This window comes from Dermochelys coriacea, chromosome 7 (genome assembly GCF_009764565.3).
Source record: "Dermochelys coriacea isolate rDerCor1 chromosome 7, rDerCor1.pri.v4, whole genome shotgun sequence".
In the NCBI taxonomy this organism is placed as follows: domain Eukaryota; kingdom Metazoa; phylum Chordata; order Testudines; family Dermochelyidae; genus Dermochelys; species Dermochelys coriacea.
In genome coordinates, this window is record NC_050074.1 from 29,516,055 (window position 1) to 29,535,483 (window position 19,429).

General features: G+C 40.9%; 1 protein-coding gene across 2 annotated transcripts in view; it reads left to right on the forward strand.

Moving 5' to 3' along the window:
• The window catches only part of CARD19 (caspase recruitment domain family member 19), a 44,301-nt gene extending 27,476 nt beyond the window's left edge, over positions 1–16,825 (forward strand). For both annotated transcript variants that reach the window (XM_043518457.1, XM_038411615.2), the window contains exons 3-6: positions 160–313; positions 6,750–6,809; positions 8,866–8,937; positions 12,143–16,825. In XM_043518457.1, the coding sequence (XP_043374392.1) occupies positions 160–313; positions 6,750–6,809; positions 8,866–8,937; positions 12,143–12,258 (402 nt within the window). In that variant the 3' untranslated portion in view covers positions 12,259–16,825. The remainder of the gene's footprint in view (positions 1–159; positions 314–6,749; positions 6,810–8,865; positions 8,938–12,142) is intronic.
• The last annotated feature ends 2,604 nt before the right edge of the window (positions 16,826–19,429 follow it).

The window sequence follows — 19,429 nt, forward strand, 5'->3', positions numbered from 1 at the left end:
CTATCCTAGAATGCTCATGTACTGACAGATACTTCTAGCAAAATAAACATAACTCTGTATTTTCACTCTTTCATAATGTAAATGTAGGGTAGGAACTAATTCAGCACTGTATCATTGCTTTTGTAGTCTTTGTTCTAATGACTGCTTTTTCTCATACAGTTCAGAAATCCAAAGGCATCGCTTCATATTCGGTTGTCAGATCTTATAAGCCACCTACAAAAGAAAGGAGACAAACACTGTCAAGAATTTTACAGGGCTTTACAGATCAATGCTGAACAACTGTATAATGACTTGCCAAGCAGAAAACTCCTGAGTAAGTTGGGAGACTTGTGGCTTCCCTGAGTCAATGTATCACAAAATTTGCCTTTGCTGGCATCCCAGCTTATTTTGAGGAATTAAATGCTTTTTTTCCATGTGTTACTTTCTACAGACTGGAGGCTTTAGAAGCCACCTAGTGGATTTGAATGCACCATTAATTTTGATTGGAACTGGATGTCCAAATCTCTTTACCAACTTTGAAATCTCAGCCCCTGTATTTATATACAATTTATGCCCAACATGTAAAATGCAAAAAAATAACCTAATTCAAACTTTTTCTTTTAATAACTGCTTCTTTCCCTTTTAAGCATTTTGTTTAATAGCCCATTTATTTATTTTTCAAGCCTTTATTCTGACTTGTAGTAAATAAAAGAGCTATGTTTTAAAATAATAAGTGTGTGACACAAAGTAACAAAATCAAGCGCTCAGAGGCTTGGCTTCCACTCAATTCTTAAATCACCCAGCTGTGCTTCATTAACTCCACACACATCAGATGTTAGATCATGCTTGTTTCACAAATACTTGCAATGGCAAACCACTGTGTTAATTACCTGGACCCTGATCCTGCAAACACATAGGCACAAGTAGTCACACTGAGTCTATGGGCCTTATTACATGCATACATATTTGCAGGATTGAGGCCTTAGCTATTTCCATTTTTTATACTGTAAAGCAGATCTTTTTCTAAAAGGAGAGAGATGAGGTCCCCAACTTACTGTGCTGGGAAAATAACGCTTGCCATGTATGACTCATCCCGTCCAGTAAACTGGAGAAAGAAAAAATGCTCAAAGAGGAAGTGAAATACATTCAGTACATTGAAACAATTTGAGTAGCATGAGGAAGGGCTGTTGCAATTAGGTTAATGAAGCTGTAAAAGGGCCGCATGTTACAAAGCCCCCACAAACTGTCTAATAGCACTGATGCTGCACCATTCAACCCCCGGGTGGTTTTGAGTAGCTCTTCAGTAATATTCCAGCAGAGTTTTTGGTCATGCGGTCAAACCCCTAAGATTGACAGCATAAAGACAAAAACAGGCCAGGCCAAAAATTCGAACATCTGTCTTTAATTAATATATAACAAATAATTTTTTGCAGAACAATTGACCTGGAAAATAGTTACTGTATTTCAAAACACTGAGCCTCCTGCCTTTATCTAGCATCTCTTTATGCAGTAAAGCTGTTATACACACTGAACTAGAAACCCCTACTGATTTGGAGATAGCATCCTCTTCATACCACACACATGCCATCTCCTGGATAATATGCAGACTCCAAAGTTAGCCCAAACTTCCCTCACAGTTGGAGGGTGTTTGCATGTGGGCTTTGATTTGGGTCCATTTCTACATCAGAAGTCCACATTGGTAATTATCACAGCAGCATTAAGTCTGGCCCTTTGATCTGATGTGCGCCTCGCAGAAGCCATCCCTGCTGAGGCTGTGTGGAAGCTTGGATCAAACACGCTAGTATCTCAAAGAAATCTGTCACTTTAGCTGAAGGAGTTAGGAATAGAAGCGCAGAGTTACCCTTCCAGGCTGAGTAGAGGACAGCCCGCAGTCATCACTTAGGAGGGGTTTGATTCTGCAGCCCTTGCTCACCCAAATACTCCCGCTGAAGTCACAGAGGGTAAAATTTTCAAAAGCACATTAATGACTTAGAAACCTAATTCCCATTCATTTTTTAAATCGGATATTAAGTTTTTAAGATCCCAAGTCCCTTTGAAAATAGGACTTAAGCCCTTCTGAAAATTGTGCCCTGAGCCTACTCCAGGGAGTAGATGTATCAGGATTGGGCCCTCACACATTAAGGGTGAGAATAGCAAGTGGGGCTACTAGATGTGTAGAGTGAAGTAAAGCATAAAGGTGTTCCTGCGTCTGTGGGGTAAATGAGATAGCATTTTGCACATTGAATAATATTCAAAGTGGTCCCAAAACTGCTTTTGCCTCACTTGTGTGGTACAACCACAAAGCAGCATTACATTCCCTATTCCTTAACAGACTCTCTTATGTCATAGACATGAGTAGTATCATTAAGATTTCTGTGCTAAAACACATACTATAACTATATTGTCATAGACTGCAGCTTCCTTAGTTTCACATAATAAGGAAATAAATGATGTATTCTGAGAGCATTGTAAGTATTTGTATATTAGATGTTAGATAGCTAAACTGGTTGATCCTCAGACTGGATTAATTTGCTAATGTTTGTGAAAATGTGAAGTGCTACACAGCTGGTGTATCTTATTATTACTAATGTATGAACTAACAGCCCATGAAAAGTAACCTTCTTAAAAACGCAGTCCCTTTCTAAACTAAAGCAACAGAAAGGAAGCCTATTGTTTTTACTTCTCACTGAAGTAAACTTGAATTGGTTAAATACTGAGGTCCTGATCCTTCAAGCCTTTAAGCACATGCATAACTTTATTTGCATGAGTAGTTGTCCTGTTGTTGAGTAAAGTTAAGCATGTGCTAAGGATTTGGGCCCTAACATTGTAAATATGAAGAAAGAAATGACATCTTCAAGATGAGATCTTTATTTGGTTTCATCCTAATCTTTATTTAGAGCAAAGTTATGGACACCTAAAAAAGTGTTTGTAGTCGGATTTTCCAAAAACAAATCATGCCAAACTAGCCTAATTTCCTTCTTTAATAGGGTTACTGACCTAGCAGATAGGGGGGAAGCAGTAGATGTGATATCTCTTGATGTTTTTAGTAAGGCTTTTGATACAGTTCCACATGCATTCTCATAAGCAAACTAGGAACATGTGGTCTTAGATGAAATTACTATAAAGTGGGTGCACAACTGGCTGAAAGTCCATACTCAAAGAGTAGTTATCAATGGTTTGCTGTCACTTGGGTAATGGTTTGCTTGTGACTTGGATAATGGAGTGGAGAGTGTGCTCATGAAATATGCAGATGGCACCAAGATGGGAGGGATTACAAGTACTTTGGAGGACAGGATTAGAATTCAAAACGATTTTGACAAATTGGACTATTGGTCTGAAATCAACAAGATAAAATTCAATAAAGGCAAATGCAAAGTACACCCTTGGAAAGGAAAAATCAAATGCACAGCTACCAAATAGGAAATAACTGGCTAGGTGGTAGCATTGTCGAAAATAATCTGAGGGTTTAGTGAACCACAATCTGAATATGAGTCAACAACATGATGCAGTTGCAAAAAAGCCTAATGTCATTCTGGGGTGTATTAACAGGAGTGTCGTATGTAAGACTCAGGAGGTAATTGTCCTACTCTACTCAGCACTGGTGAGGCCTCAGATGGAGCATTGTGGTTCTGGGCACCACACTTTTGAAAAGATATGGACAAATTGGAGAATGTCCAGAGGAGAGCAACAAAAATGATAAAAGGTTTAGAAAACCTGACCTTTGAGGAAAGGTTAAAAAAACTGGGCTTGTTTAGTCATGAGAAAAGACTGATGGGGGGAGGGGGGGAATCTGATAACAATCTTCAAAATATGTGAAGGGCTGTTCTAAAGAGGATCAATTGTTATAAAAGAGATTAATTGTTCTCTTGACCACTGAAGATAGGACAAAAAGTAATAGCTTAATCTGCAGCAAGGGAGATTTAGGTTAGATATTAGGAAAAACTTTCTCATTGTAAGGGTGGTTAAGCTCTGGAATAGGTTTCCAAGGAGGGTTATGGAATCCCTGTCATTGGAGATTTTTAAGAACAGGTTAGACAAATATCTGTCAGGGATGGTCTAGGTTCCCTTGGTCCTGCCTCAGTGCAAGGGTCTGGACTAGCTGACCTCTCAAGGTCCCTTCCAGCCCGATGACTCAATAACATATAGTACAAACACAGTTTGGGGCATGGGGAAATATTTTCTCCAAATTGCCTTTTTAAAGAAAATCTATTGTAAATTCCAAAGTTTTTTCACAATTTTAAAAGACAACAAAAATTCTTCCCTTCTCATTAAATATAGAGCTTAAAGATAAATGTCTAGTCGCGTTACAAGAGTCCCGCCGGGGGACAAGGGGGAAGGGAGTGGGGGGAAGGGGCTAGATACACGATACTAATTGTTTCTGATGTATTCTGAAGCTTTGAATCAATTCTCATTCTCTGATACTGATTGAAGTTCATTTTTCATTTCTCTTTATACTGACAGAGAACAGAATGATAAAGGGCTAGATCATCCCCCACAGGACTACCCTGGTAAGGGGCTCGGAACTCTGCAGGGCCTCTCTCCTGGGTTGTTCCTGGCATTGTCCTTGTGGGTGGTTCTCATGCAGCAGACAAGCAGGCCATCCCTCGAAACCAGCCGATCAATCATCATAGGTTTTGAGGACTCCATAGAGGCTTTGAAGAGGGGCTTTTTTCCTCCTGACTCTCGCCAACCTCTTGGCAAAAAGGTTCAGCAGTATCTGTGCTGCCTGAGGCTTCCCACTTCAGTGAGTGCTTCTGTAACGCCACTCAGAGGGATGTCAGAGCACGGGAGAAGAGAGCTCCCAAGCTAATGCTGGCTAAGGCAGAACTAACCCCGGGCAGGTTTGCTATGTTGGATTGGTGTGGTGGAGGCAATGTGTAGCGAGGGCTCATGCACCCCCATAACCCGCTTGTGGATCCAGAGCCTGAAGGGGTTTCTGTGGTGGAAGTGGAAATGATGCCAAGGAGATGCATTTACCCCATTCTGCACCACCTTTGGGGGAGGTCTGCCATGCTTTTGTTCCAGCTGCCCAGGGAGCTGGATGGGCTGATTGGGCACAAAGGTACCAGAAAAATCAATAAAATAAAAGATCTCAAATTGCTGCAGTGTAAATTTGGAATTCACACAAACTATAGATTTTTTTTTATTTGAAAAATTAACCAGCCTCCCACAACTAAATTCTTCTGACTGAAAAGCTCTTTCCACGAATCAGACAGTGTTTCAGTGGAACAATTTTGTAATATTAATTAAACGTTAGGAGCAATATTCATTGGTCCTGGTGTTTCCACGATAAGAAGCCTGCCAGACCTGTGCCACGCTGAGCTCCACATTCTCAGAGGTCTAGGTGTCTCTTGAAGGAGGATCCCCTCCTGCCCAGGGCAGTGGTGCTGGAACTAGGGTGTTGCACCCCTGGCTTGAAGTAGTAATAATCCAAATACTTGATTTCCATCATCAGCACCTCCACTAAAAAATTGTTCTAGCACCCTGGCTCAGGGTAAGAGTTGCAGACTCTGCCCTTTCTTGGCTTTGGTAATAATAGATGCCTGTTCATTTGCCATCATTTAGGGTAACCAAATGTCCCAGTTCAGGGGGACAGTTCCAGGATCCTAGCCAAAACCTAGCATGGGGATTGGCTGCCTGGTTACTATCATGGTGTCTCCTGTTCCATCCTGTCCCCACACTTGAGCTAGTGCAGGACCCTACTGTATTGTCTTCTAGAAAGTGATATGTGGTCAACCATCTATCTTAACCAGTGGACAGGCAGTATAATAAGTCACGATTAACACGTGTCGAGCAATGCTAGATATACACACTCTGAGACATGCATGTTTAGTGTCAGAGTTCCCTGAATGGGGACAGAGGGTGCTTTCACACTATAGCAAACTGATAAAACACTGTCAAATTAAATAAATGACTTCTCCAGCTGCGATTGCTAACAGTGGAAAACCTTGTTGACAGGCTGGATTCCCCTTCTGTTTGATTTTGCAGAAAAGTACCAATCTTAGGACCACATCCCATGTGCCAGATGTGAGCATGCAGAACCCATTGATGTCAATGGGAGTTGCAGATGTGTGTGTCTGAAAGCAGAATTCGGTCTCTGATGTTGGCTCTCCAAGTCCATTGCCGTGTAGGTTGTTTTCAGGGCACAAACATAGCTCTGTGACTTGGCTGTAGGACGACGAGGAGAACATCAGTGGCTGTGGGAATATACCCTTGTTTAAATCCTGATATTTTTGTAGCAATCCGTTTTCGTAGTGACTGTTGATTTGAACTTTGTCCCAGTATGAAAGCCTCTCTCTGATGTAATGTATTACCAGCCTTCCTCAACTCTCTGGGCATTCACATATCTGACTGGAGAAATGTACAGAACAATCTGACTGTCTGAGGCCTCGGTCTAGCAAGGCTCTTAGTCATAGGAGTGATTTTACGCATGTGAGTATTTTCACTGGTTGCCCAACAGGCCCCAATGGGACTACTGGCATGCTTAAAGTTATGCATGTGATTAAGTGCTTTGCTGGACCAGGACTATAAAACCTCAACGCCTTCCACCTGCGTTGAAATGATGAATTCTCTATTTCTTTAATCAACACAGGGCCTGATTAACTGCAGCGGTGACATGTCTTTAGAAGGGGTGAAATATTTCACATAAAGATTTGCTATCTCTCTGAAAAGTGGTAATACAGACTTTCCCTCCGTTTTGCATGAATTGATACAGAAGTTTGTTGGCTTGAGCTCAGTACTAACTCTTGGTGTGTTGCTTTTATTTCTAGAAACCTCAGCTTCCACAGGGATAGACACAGACAAGGAGAAACATATTCTAACTGACAGGGGTAAATAAAATGCATACAGTACCATTGGACAGAATGATACTTTCAGATGAAGATACAGTTTATTTTACAACTTAATTTACATTTATGGAGCAAATAATTTGTTCTCTTATGTCTTTATTATAGCTATTTAAATAGGTTTAACTTGTATTAAAGGAAAACTTATTCAGCTTGCAACTGAGAAATCTGGTGTCATAGAATTCAAGAGATTATAGAGCTTTAGGCAACATTTACATTGGCATTATTTTTAAATTTGGCATATTTTTAACTAGTGTTTAATTTCCTGTGCCTTTCCAATACTTTAGCAATAAAGGGTTTTACAACAACGGTTGTGCTTTTACAGAAGAACCTTGCTACATCACTTTTTTCAGATTAGTGAGTAGACAAAAAGCAACCAAACAAATAAGAGAAAACCAACAGCAATAACAGAAAGCCCCAATAATAATGGTGAACTAAATATACTTTGTCCATTACAGGTAAATTGTGTCTCTTCCCTTGCCCCACTCAGTGCTGTGGTGGGGTCCTGACAGCAACATAGCCAGCACAAGAAGGGGAGGGTAAGCTTTTTAGGAAGCTGTGCAAAAGGTCAGTGCACCTTTGTGCTCCATCATGCTGAGTAAGGCGCTGTGGATTGGAGACTACTCATATCCTCTAGCCATTTTCCCTAGGCAGCCACACCAAACTGTTGTAATGATGAAGTAGCAACTGCAGAATGACTGCACTGCTGGAAAATTTCTACCTCCTGCTCTCCCTGTGTCTGCGGGCAACTCCAGCACGTAGTCCATTTGTTAGACTAGAACTGGGATTTGCTCCTAAAACGATAAATGCAGTTTAGGTGGATTCATGATAGCACTTCCCAGTATGTTAGTAAATACACGCTACCATATTATGTAATAGGGAAGAAGTCGTGGTACCCTGAGGCCTCGCTACAGCATTTAGCCATTAAACATCGGCCAATTTTTGTCTGTCTGAGTGAAGTGTGGATTAGCAAGGTTCTATCATACTTCAATATAAGTACCATATTTAATTTCAGTTGGAAATGTTTAAATGGTTTCCAGTCAGGGATTTGAATTAAATATACAAATAGCTTTGAATCTCAGTTGCATTCAGAACCATGAACAGCAACAGAAAACATTTTAAATATCGTATTCATTACTTTGCAGTGCACTTCTAAATGCATTCACACACCATACTCTTCCCAATTCATTTTATATAAGTAAGAATATACATCTCTATATTGATAGCTGACATTTAAATAAATGAGATTTATATCCACTCAGAAATGTGAAAATCTTGGGTGCTAATTACATACAGAATGGTTGATGACTGGCCTTTTTCCTTTTCTTTTTCTTTCTGGCCGTAGTTTATTTCATGAGGTCTGATCCTGCAGTCCTCGCTCAGAGAAAATTCTCAAGAAAGTCAAGGTAACTGAAGTCAGGAGTTTTGAGCATGGACTGAAGGACTGGACCCATAAAGAGCAGTAATTCTTCCTGGTGGAGAGCCAGGAGAAGGGAAGGATGAAGAATGCAAAGTATAAAAAAGAGACATTATGAAAAACTACTTATTTGGGGTCACATTTCAATACCGTCACTCTCAGTGAATAGTACCTTACTCTATAAGCAGTTCACTGACATCCGTGTGATTACTCGGGGAGTTAGGTGCCCCTTAGTGTGAGTGAATGTATCAAAATCTGGCCCTTATTTTGCCATTTTTGTTTAAAAACAAAAAAGGAGATTTTTTTTTACACAAACTAGACATTTTTATGTAAATCTAAAACCTTTTTCATGTGTAATCAAAGGCCTCCCATTCTGAGTTCTTATTAGAACAAGAGAGGCTAACAATCTCAGAGTAATTACAATACAAAACACTTACAATAAAGTGATTGTATTTTATAGTACAATAGGCACAGAATATACCTAATTATGATTATGCAAACTTCATGTGAATAATCTTAGCCATGCATATTAATAATAACTGAGGTTAGTGAATCATCTGATAAACTAAACTGTCACTTTTCTGTGCTCTTTTACTAAATTCACTTTTCCTTTTTCGTCCTTAGGTCCCATGTTCTTCCTTGCTTGCTTTAGTGTTGCTGCAGGATTAGCATTGTTCATGTACTGCTGGAACCCAGGTAATCTACCGAATTGTTTTAAAGGGTAATTTTTATTCTCAATCACTTTAAGGTAAAACACATTTGAGGGGTTCCCTGCATATCTTAAGAACATAAGAATGGCCATACTGGGTCAGACCAAAGGTCCATCTAGCCCAGTATCCTGTCCTCTGACAGCAGCCAATGCCAGGTGCCCCAGAGGGAATGAACAGAACAGGTAATCATCAAGTGATCCATCCCCTGTTGCCCATTCCCAGCTTCTGGCAAACAGAGGCTAGGGACACCATCCCTGCCCATCCTGGCTAATAGCCATTGATGGACCTATCCTCCATGAAATTATCTAGTTCTTTTTTGAAATAATATCTTGACTAAAAGCTGCTTCTACACTAGAGCTAATGGAAGATGTCATCATGCGTTAATGAGGTTAGGATGCAACCGGTGCTCCAGATATGCTAGGAGATAATTAATAAAAAGCTCACAAATGAGAAGAGTCACTTTTTAAAGATCTAAAACATAGTATTGTGAACTCCCATTGCTACAGCAGATAAAGAGGATTCATGCTTCCAAATTAGAAAACTTATTTAAGTAGTTAATTGAAGTCTAATCAGTGCCTGCACTCTTAGTTACTTAATCACAAAGAGGGATTTTTTTTATATTTATTATTTTTTCTGTCTGGACCTTCAGCATATGATCAATACAAATACCTGACTTGCATAGAAAAAATCATTTTTATTGTTGTGATCTGTACCACTTGAATGGAGAGTAGTTTTCCTAGATTTCCTCCCTAATGGCATGCACCTTTTAATGGCTCATGAATAAACACTGCCTGCCCACCCCCGTACAAGTCCCCTTCAGTAAATGAAAGCTTATGCTCAAATAAATGTGTTAGTCTCTAAGATACCACAAGTACTCCTTTTCTTTTTGCGAATACAGACTAATACGGCTGCTACTCTGAAACCTTTCAGTAAATGAGTAGGTCTGCTTGTTCTGAGAATTAAGGACTTGTGCATTGCCCAGGGCCCTGTTCTGCAGCCCTTACTCAAGGTCACTAATGCTAATGTGAGTAATCCATTGGCTTCAAGTGGTGTGAATGAGTACTACACAGCATGGGAAGGGTTGGAGAACTGGGCCCTTACTTGATAGCTGATTTAATCCTTTTTCCCTGCAGTATAAAAGACTCCCAACAATATGACATCTAAAGAAATAGGTATGGGGGCACATTGATATTTGACAAGGTTCTTTTTAAAGTATGTTAAAAAATCAGTTGTAAATAAGGTGTAGATAAATATTTGTCAATCTGTGACCTAAAACAACATCCATCACCCTGGTATTGAGCACCTAACTATCAAAAAATAAATATTGGCAGATTCTCCTAACACTCGAGCTCTGCTCCATGCAGGATATTTGTGTGTGGGTGCGAGCAGGAGGGGGAATTAAGGGTCTGGTAACAACACCCTGATTCTGAGGGCCCACCCTAACACCGCTTAGAGCTGTTGCGTTAATGGACCCTATGCCAGTGGAGGATTGGTGTAATGGAGCAGACCTCTGCCCTGGCCCCTCACCATCTCCCTACAAACATAAGGCACAATGTCTGATGCAGTGATAGGGAGTTCCCCTACAGCAGCGGAATTCTCTGATTGGGATCTGAGACTGGATTATGGCCTCTTTCTGCCACCTGGGTGGGGCTAAGGGACCATGACAGGGCTTGTGAATTCCACCCTTAGAGTATTTCAGCTTTATTCAGAGTGGTAGCCGTGTTAATCTGTATCAGCAAAAACAACGAGGAGTCCGTGTGGCATCTTAGAGACTAACAAATTTAGTTGGACATAAGCTTCTGTGGGCTAAAACCCACCTCATCAGATGCATGGAGTGGAACATACAGTAGGGAGTTATAAATACACAGCATATGAAAAGTGGGTTTTAGCCCACGGAAACTTATGCCCAAATACGTTTGTTAGTCTCTAGGGTGCAACAAGGACTCCTTGTTGTTTCAACTTTATTTGCTTCTCCTGAGGAAGATACTGCTTGGGCCTTAATGATCTTGGCAAATTAAGTCATAACTTGAGCTTTGTGTATTTACCATGAGGATGTTCATCTATTTCTTTTGGAGGAGATTCTTTGTTTTTTTTGCTTAACACTGCTCATAACAGTGGGCAAATGCTGGTTGCCTGCCACAGCACCAGTGTTCACATATAACAGTTTGAATATGAGTCATCAATGTGATGCAGTTGCAAAGAAGCCTGCTATCGTTCTGGGATGTATTAAGAGAAGTGCCGGATGTAAGACACAGGAGGTAATTGTCCCGCTCTACTCAGCATTGGGGAGTTGAAGTATTGTGTCTAATTCTGGGTGCCATGCTAGGAAACATGTGGACATATTGGAGATAGTCAAGAGGAGAGCAACGAAAATGAAAAAAGGTTTAGCAGACCTGACCTATGAGGAAAGGTTAAAAAAACTGGGCATTTTTAGTCTTGAGAAAAGAAGTCTGAGGTGGGGACCAGATAAAAGTCTTCCAGTATGTTAAGGGCTGTTATAAAGCAGACTGTGACCAATTGTTCTCCATGTCCACTGAAGGTAGGACCCAATGTCATGGGTTTAATCAGCAGCAAAGGAGATTGAGGTCAGATATTATGAAAAACTTTCTAACTAAAAGTAGTTCAGCTCTGGAACAGTCTTCCGAGGGAGGTTGTGGAATCCCCATCACTGGAGGTTTTTAAGAACAGTTTGGTTTTAGACAAACACCTGTCAGGGATGGTCTAGGTTTACTTGGTCCTGCCTCAGTGCAGGGGATGGGGTCTGAATACCTTTCAAGGTCCCTTCCAGGCCTATGTTTCTATGATTCTCCCTTCCATTCTAGCTTCAGTTGAACACCGTGTTCTTTATTCCTTCCCCAGAGTTCTAGTGCTGTTGACAAACACCAGCTCATGGACGACTTAAGCCAAAGAGATCATTTTGATAAATATTGAACATGTGTCAAAAGTGTTCCATAGATTTTTTTTTTAACTTGAGATTCTGAAATACTCCCTGTTAAATTGCTTTTGCAAATCAAAGGTCCCTTAGCTAGGCTTTTCAGTTCAGTTAATTCACAAAGTACTCAAAGGAACAGCTTTCCCTCAGAAGCATTTTTGTAAAGAATCTTTGCAAAACACTGTTTATTAAAACTGTACTTATCAATTGATTAGTTCACTTTCTTTTTTCCCCTCTGACCTTTTTGTTTTTGTTTTAGATCCGAAAGTTATAGGAGGAGACAAGAAAATATTGGGATTTTCTCCTATTATCATAGGAAGACATGTTAGAAATATTTGTTTGGTATACATAGAAGATACATCAAGGAAAAATTAAGGAAAAGCTGCTTCTTCAGTCTTCTGTACAGTATACCTGCCAACGGGAAAACAAATATATATACACACACTATCTATTATACCAAAGATTTAGGTAACTGGCTTTAGCAGTAAATATGCTGCTTCAAGGTGCTTTCAAATGGTCAACTATATATGAACTTGTGGAAATGGATCATTATTTTTGTAAATGCTTCTTTTAAAATACTTACCATTTGGGTATGAATATTTTTAATACACACCTTAAAAGGTTATTCTAAGCCATTATAGCTCTTAAGCCATGTTTGTGTATTTGTGTTTTATACTGGTGTAGAGGAGCACAGCAGTTTAAAGGATGTAATTCTCTCTCTTTTTACTGGTTTGGTTAAGAATGACACTTAAAAAAACCAAAGCCTTACTAAGAAATGATCTTTTGTGTCAGGATTGTTCATTCCCATCTGTATTCTTTATACTACAGGAGTATATGGGCACTGTCCCTACAAGGCTCATCACTAGCTGGTTCAATTTGTGTGTATTCAAAACCTTGCAAGGTTTCCTGACTGCCGGGTTCTGAAAACTGTCTGTTATCATTGTTATAATACATTGAGCAAGGGTAGTCTTCACACAATGACCCTTTGACTCTATGGGATGGCAGAACTATCAAGCTCTTGAAGCTACCAAGTAGGGTTCTCAGATTTACATAGTTCGTTCCTTTCCAGGAAAGTTTGTTAGTTTTGGTATAGCCAGGGAACTGAAGTAATGCAGTATATTTGACAGGGACTTCAGAAATAATCAAAGCTGCATGACATGCTTTTGTTTATGTCTGAAAAGATGTATTTGAACATGAAGTACTGTAAAATTTCCTAAGGTGACTTGATCACACGTTACATTGTTTCTTCTGTGGGTAAAATCCTGAAAAACTTGTGAAAGTCTTTCTTAACACATCAAGAGTTGGTGTCAGGCTAAAGCATGTATGGGAAGTACAGGGAGCCAGGACTGAAAATAAGATTTGAGGGGGAGTGGGGAGAGGTTGTTTTATTTTGCATTTTGGGCCCAATCCTGCTCTCATTGACATCAGTAGGAATCTTCTGTCCTCCTGCTCCTTCTCCCTGCCTGGGGTCCTGAACCTGGCTACAAATAGTGACATTCACAATGGGTGGGTTCTCTCATGACCTACTCCAGAGTATAAAAGAAACTGGGGATATCCTTCCCCAAACTGCTTGGTAGGGCGATCTCTGCATCAGCCCCACCTTCATGGGATGGTTTTGCCCATCAATTGATATTCCTTTGTTTTGCCATTCCTTGATATTCCTGTGTATCCTCATGGACACAGTTAATCATAGTAACAGGTATTGGCTTTCTGCGTTTCTGATTCTAGAGTCTTTCAAGGTTCACCCTCAAGTACCCCAGTTTTAGGGCTTGTCTACACAGGAAAGTTATACCAATATAAGATAAGGTGTGGATTTAAATCACTATAGTTATGCCAGTATAACTCCTGGGTGGACACTCTTATTTTGGAATAAGAGTGGGATTTTGGGGTTTACGGGAATTTATGTCACATTAGAAAGGGTTGAAGCTAAACCAAAGTTTAAAAAAAAAGTCTCTCATTCTGGAATAAGAGTCTCCCCAGGGGGAATTGTACTGGTATAACTATGGTGGTTTAACTATACTGGTATAATTATACCAATATAATTGGAAAAAGGTCTTGTGTAGACAAGCCTCTAACTGTGAAATTTCCCACCCCCGGAGAACAGGTTTCTAGGACTACCCCTGGATTATGGCTGCATCTTAGGGCAAAATGTCCTGTTTCACCACATTTATAGCAGTCTCTCCCCAGTCCCATCTTTCTGAAAAATGGAACAAGTCTGAGAAACCGCTGCCCTTATGGCCACCATATGATAGGGCCCATTCTTTCCAATGTGGTAATATAAGTTTCTATATTGTCTCCTGGCATCAGGTGTGTCATCTCAGGGCCTTTCCACACTGGAATCTGATAGGATTTCGTCTCTTTAAGAGCCTTGAACATTGCAGCCCTTTCTTCGTGTGGCTGGGCCCTCCCTGTTCTGTTGATCTTTCTGAAATCTCTGGAACTCTTCAGCCTGTGGCATGTCATCTGTCTGCTGCCTCCCTTCTGTCCCAGCCCACTGAACAGCGAGCCAATTTAGTGTTGCCCTCACTTGGTCAGGTGGGTCACCGAACAATCTTGTCTTTAGTTTAGCAGCTGTCCCTAAAGGACTCAGGGCTTATACTTCATCCTGTTCCTTAACTTCTGGTCTGTACCTAAGGGTGGATAGACAGGATTCTTGGTCTAGCTCCTCCAGCAGCCCCAGCAAGCATCTCTTCTGACATCTTGATGGGTAGATGTCCCCACCACCACCCAGAGAGTAGTAAGAAGTTATACAAAGGTCCTTTCACTGGGCTGTTTAGTTTTGGACTGTAATCTCCAGTGCTTTGATTTATACTTTCCCCTTCTCGAATGCAAAGTGGACTTTTTCCCATGTAGAGCTTAAGCAACATCCCATGCATGACCCCCTAGCAAAGGGCCTGGATGAATGGGTTGGCTTATATAACACTAGTGCTCCAGTCAATCAGCTTGGGAGGAGAAAAGGGCTGGAGCAGCAATAACCAACTATCTAACCAGTCAAAACACATCCCAGGGGTTATCAACATTAACAGTTTGATTAGGCAGATCTTAGTTAGCACCTACTGGCTAGTTCTCCACCCCCCTACCTCCTTACGGACTGTCTGATCTCCTCTTCCCACCATTTGAACAGTTTCCTGTGGTCTTAATTGGCTTGCTTAGTGCAGTCCTTCGTGTCCTCTTGTAAACAATACCTGGTTCCCTGGTGTGTGGGTATTTGGGCTATAACCTCCCAAACTTATCAACTAAACCCTGAAGGAAGACGGGGGGGGGAAGCCACCCAACAGAAACCTGGCAGCATCTTCAGGTATTTGACTATCCTGTCACATACACTAGTCAACATGCGTGCCCACCAATGGCTATGGCCCTGATCCAGCAAGGGGTGTAAGCTTGTGCCTAACCTTAAGCATGTGAGTAGTTCCATTGATGACAGTGGGGCTACTCATGTGTTTAAGTGCCTTCCTGAGTTGGGGCTTTTACAAGAAAATCTAATTTTTTCCCAGTGTCTGAGTTTCAGAGCACCCTAAGAAGGTAGTAATGACAAGATAGTTTATACCTAAAAATTCATCTGACTCTTCAGTCTGATCATCTTACTCCAAAGAGAACAACCCACATTATCCTCTTCGAAACAACTGATCTTGTAATACATTGTTTCCTTCCAAGACAAATGTCACAAGAGGCAATAGCAGGCTTGGGAGGAGAGGGAATCACAGGACCAGATTTCTGAATAACAGACCCTTTTTGCACCCTCAACATATTTGTGACCAATTGAGGAAGGGCTGAAATAGGGCCCAAAAGGGCCCCATTTCTCCCCCTGCTGACGTCAGTGGGAGTTTTTCCATTGCAGTGGATGGGAGAGAAGCCAGTCGTAACTAGATAGCATTGTTTGTCTATTAAATTTCTAAAACTCTGTGTTTTCAGTGGTTTAACTACATTAACTTCACTAGAGGAGCTCCTCATTTACATACATATACAGCAATGTCAGGAGCAGGTCACAGGACTATTTAAATATATAGCATAAGATGGACATGAATAAAGATTCTATGCAAATGAAATAACATCATTTGTCCTTACCCAGCAGAACAGTATGTTTAGATGTTTTTTCTTCCATCTGCCCCATCATCTCTCATGTCTATTTCATACAGGGTCAGGGAATCTTATTATAGGGATAACTGTGACAGTGCTTGCAGCATTAACTGTAGAATTACCATGATAATGTCATCAATGAGCACAACCCACAGCTCTGCTGCCAGAGTTGCACACTGATCCAGCATTGTGCCTACCACCAAGTTGGAAAGTGCTTTAATTATATTCTGTTCTTCCCGTGTCTTGCCCTGTAGGTAAAGTCAGAGCAATTTTTTTCCCCAGCACACCATCTCTAATATATAACATCAAAAACCAAATGTGACTCTCCATGTGCTGCTTAAATCCAGCAGGGGCTCCTCTCTAAGGAAACTGAAATGAAACGCTTCTGAAATGTAAAAGGGTTTTAAATCTTCATGCCAAAACTGTATTGGAAACCTCATTAGAGTGAGATGATTTCTATTTATAGCAAAAGCACTGTCCAAAACAGAGTCCTCTCCAACAGCCACATCTCATTTTAATGCAAATACAGCCTTGTTACTAGTAATTAGCTTCTCTGTGTCTAGATTATCCAACCTAGTATTCCCTGGACAAAAAACTTTAAATTGTGATTTGTTATGAGTTATTGTTGAAATCCTACAGGGAGAATTAGCATCTCGTACACTTTGAAGGCCAGATTCTGCCACACTTGTAGTATACTCTGCCAGCAATCCCACTGAAATATCCCTGGAGTACTCAATGTAAGCATGGCAGAATCTGCTCCTGATAGGGGTTAGGGCCCAGAACCTCAAAACTATTTAGGTGCCTGACTCCCATTGAAATCAGAAGGAGGTAGGGGCCTAAATAATTTTAAGGATTTGGGCTGGGTTCTTTAAAGAAAATGGCTTTGATCATCCTTTGCAATCATGCAGGAATTGGTATATTTACTAATGGCTAAGGTTATATTCTTTCCAAGTAGTGTTTCCAACTACTTGGTGTTTGAGATCTACTGAGATGAGGTTACTTTTCACAAATAAAATCTCCTGGGAAGGACAATCATTAGATTCCCAGCTACTAGCCCTGGAGAGAGTACACTTGCACCCTGTAGCAGGATTTGGCTGTAAATCTTAACACACTAGGTAATATTTTTCTTATGCTTCTGTTTTCAGGGCAAACTTATTTTTGGTCCAATATGGTCAGTTGAAGAACCCCGAGAGTAAATAAGAGAAAACTACTTGCTCTTTGTCTGCTGTTTCTTGCATTACTTGTAAATGAAAACTGATGGTTACTTTTTATAGATATATGTAATTTTTACACAGTGCAATGCACAATTACTATATGCAGTGTTGTTGTAGCCGGTTGCAGAGAGACTAGGTGGGTGAAGTAATATCTTTTATTGGACCAACTTCTGTTGGAAGTTTGTCTCTGACACCAACAGGTGTAGGTCCAATGAAAGTTATTACCTCGCCCACTTTGTCTCTCTTGCACAATTAATGAATGAGGTTTTCTCCCACCAGCACCCCACCATCTGCTTCCCATAAAGAGGATTTGAGGAAACAGAGCAACAGCAATAGATTTCTTGTTATTCTCTTAGTCTGGAACAGAAGGTTCCACATAATTTTATAACCCTATAGGGATGGATTCCTTTTCTTAAAAAGTTCTTCATTCAGGAATGGATACCAAGCGATAGCTCATTTCTTTGTGCTGTGTGTTTGTATACAGCAAACATGTTGGTTTTTCCATGTCCAGTGCCTTGGGAAGTGGATAGGCTAGCCCTTTGGAAGTCATGAATTCTGTGGTGTCCTTCCACAGAAGGGAAATTTAGGTTGGATATTAGGAATAACTTTCTAACAGTAAGGATAGTTAAGTACTGAAACAGATTAATAGTGGAAGGTATGGAATCCCCATAATTGGAGGTTCTTAAGAACTGGTTAGACAAACACCTATAAGGGCTGATCTATGTATACTTAATCCTGCCTCAGCATGGAGTGATGGACTAGATCTGTGGCTCAAACTTATTTGATTGTGCCTCCATTCTTTGTGTCTGTAGTGTATGCCTCCCCTACGGGGCGCTCGGCCAGCAGTCGCCACTCTCCTGCAGCCCAGCTCCAAAGGCAGAGCAGAGAGCAGCGGCTACTGGCCGGACTCCCAGCTCTGAAGGCAGTGCCACTGCCAGTAGCAGGGAAGTAAGGGTGGCATGAGATGGTACTGCCACCCTTCTGCGCTGCTGCTGCTGGCGGTGCCCTCAGCAGCCACCACTCTCCGGCCACCCAGCTCTAAATGTGCACCGTACGTTTTTTCCCCCTAAAGCATCTCATGCCCCCCAGAGCACATTCCACCCCCACCCCATGTGAGAACCTCTCAACCGGATGACCTCGTGAGCCCTACATTTCTATAATTCTATTATTATTGTTTTACTTGACATAAATAAAGTTAAGTTTTGGATCACTCCATCTATTTGGAGAGAGCTAAATCCCCCTTCAAACCCAGAATAAACAGCCTGCCATTAATGATTCAAACGGACATATTTAGGCCCTAGTCGTGCAAGGATTTGCATACATGTTTAACATTCCGCATAAGGATGTAGTCCCACCTGTGTAACTTTAAGCAGTGGTTAAGTGCTCGCTGGATCCAAGCTTACTTTCTAAATTATAAATTTGTTAGTCTCTAAGATGCCACAAGTACTCCTTTTCTTTTTGTAAATTATATATTATACTACATTGTGAAAAATTGTTCCTGTGTGTCTGCTAAAGATTGAATATAGCTCAGCCGTATTTTCAGCATCCTCCAACCTACTCAAAGTAAACTGACTATGCACAGGGCTGTTTAGAGAGGGAAGAAATTTGCTGTCCCTTCTTCCTCGAAGCCTTAGCCTCATGTTACAGTAGCACTGTGGAATGGGGGGACATTGCACAATATACCCCTCCAAAACAAACAGACAAACTCTCTGCATTGTCATGGTCATAGCAGCCTCACAGAGCACAGCTTTGCAGCATATTAGAGACTCTGTACCTGGTGTACAGATTGCCTGCATCTTGTCTCTGTGAAACTGCACTTTTTCTGTTGCTTTTACATTTGTGTGGGTGCAGCCGAGGGGAAGTTTCTCCCAAAGAGCATGCAGTCCCATCCAAATGATTGCTGTCACTGTGGGGAACTTCTTTTTTCCTCTGGTTTCTGTCATGAATGGGCTATTTGATTTAGATCAAAATTGAACTGCCTCCAGTTGCCTCAGTTGTGATGTCAAACGTATCCATATTCAAGAAAAAGAGGTGGGCAATAGCCTGATCTTTAATCCTCTAAAATAAAGCAAGTAAGCAGACAGCATATAAATAGTTAAATCAGGACAACTGGGCCATCTGTATTCAAAGGGAGTGGAAAATAAAATGACACATCCCACAATAGGTTTGCACAACTCCATTTGAAGGGAACAACTGCACTATTTAATGCGTGACTTGTCTGCAAGCGAGAATTATATTAAAGTGATCACTCACTC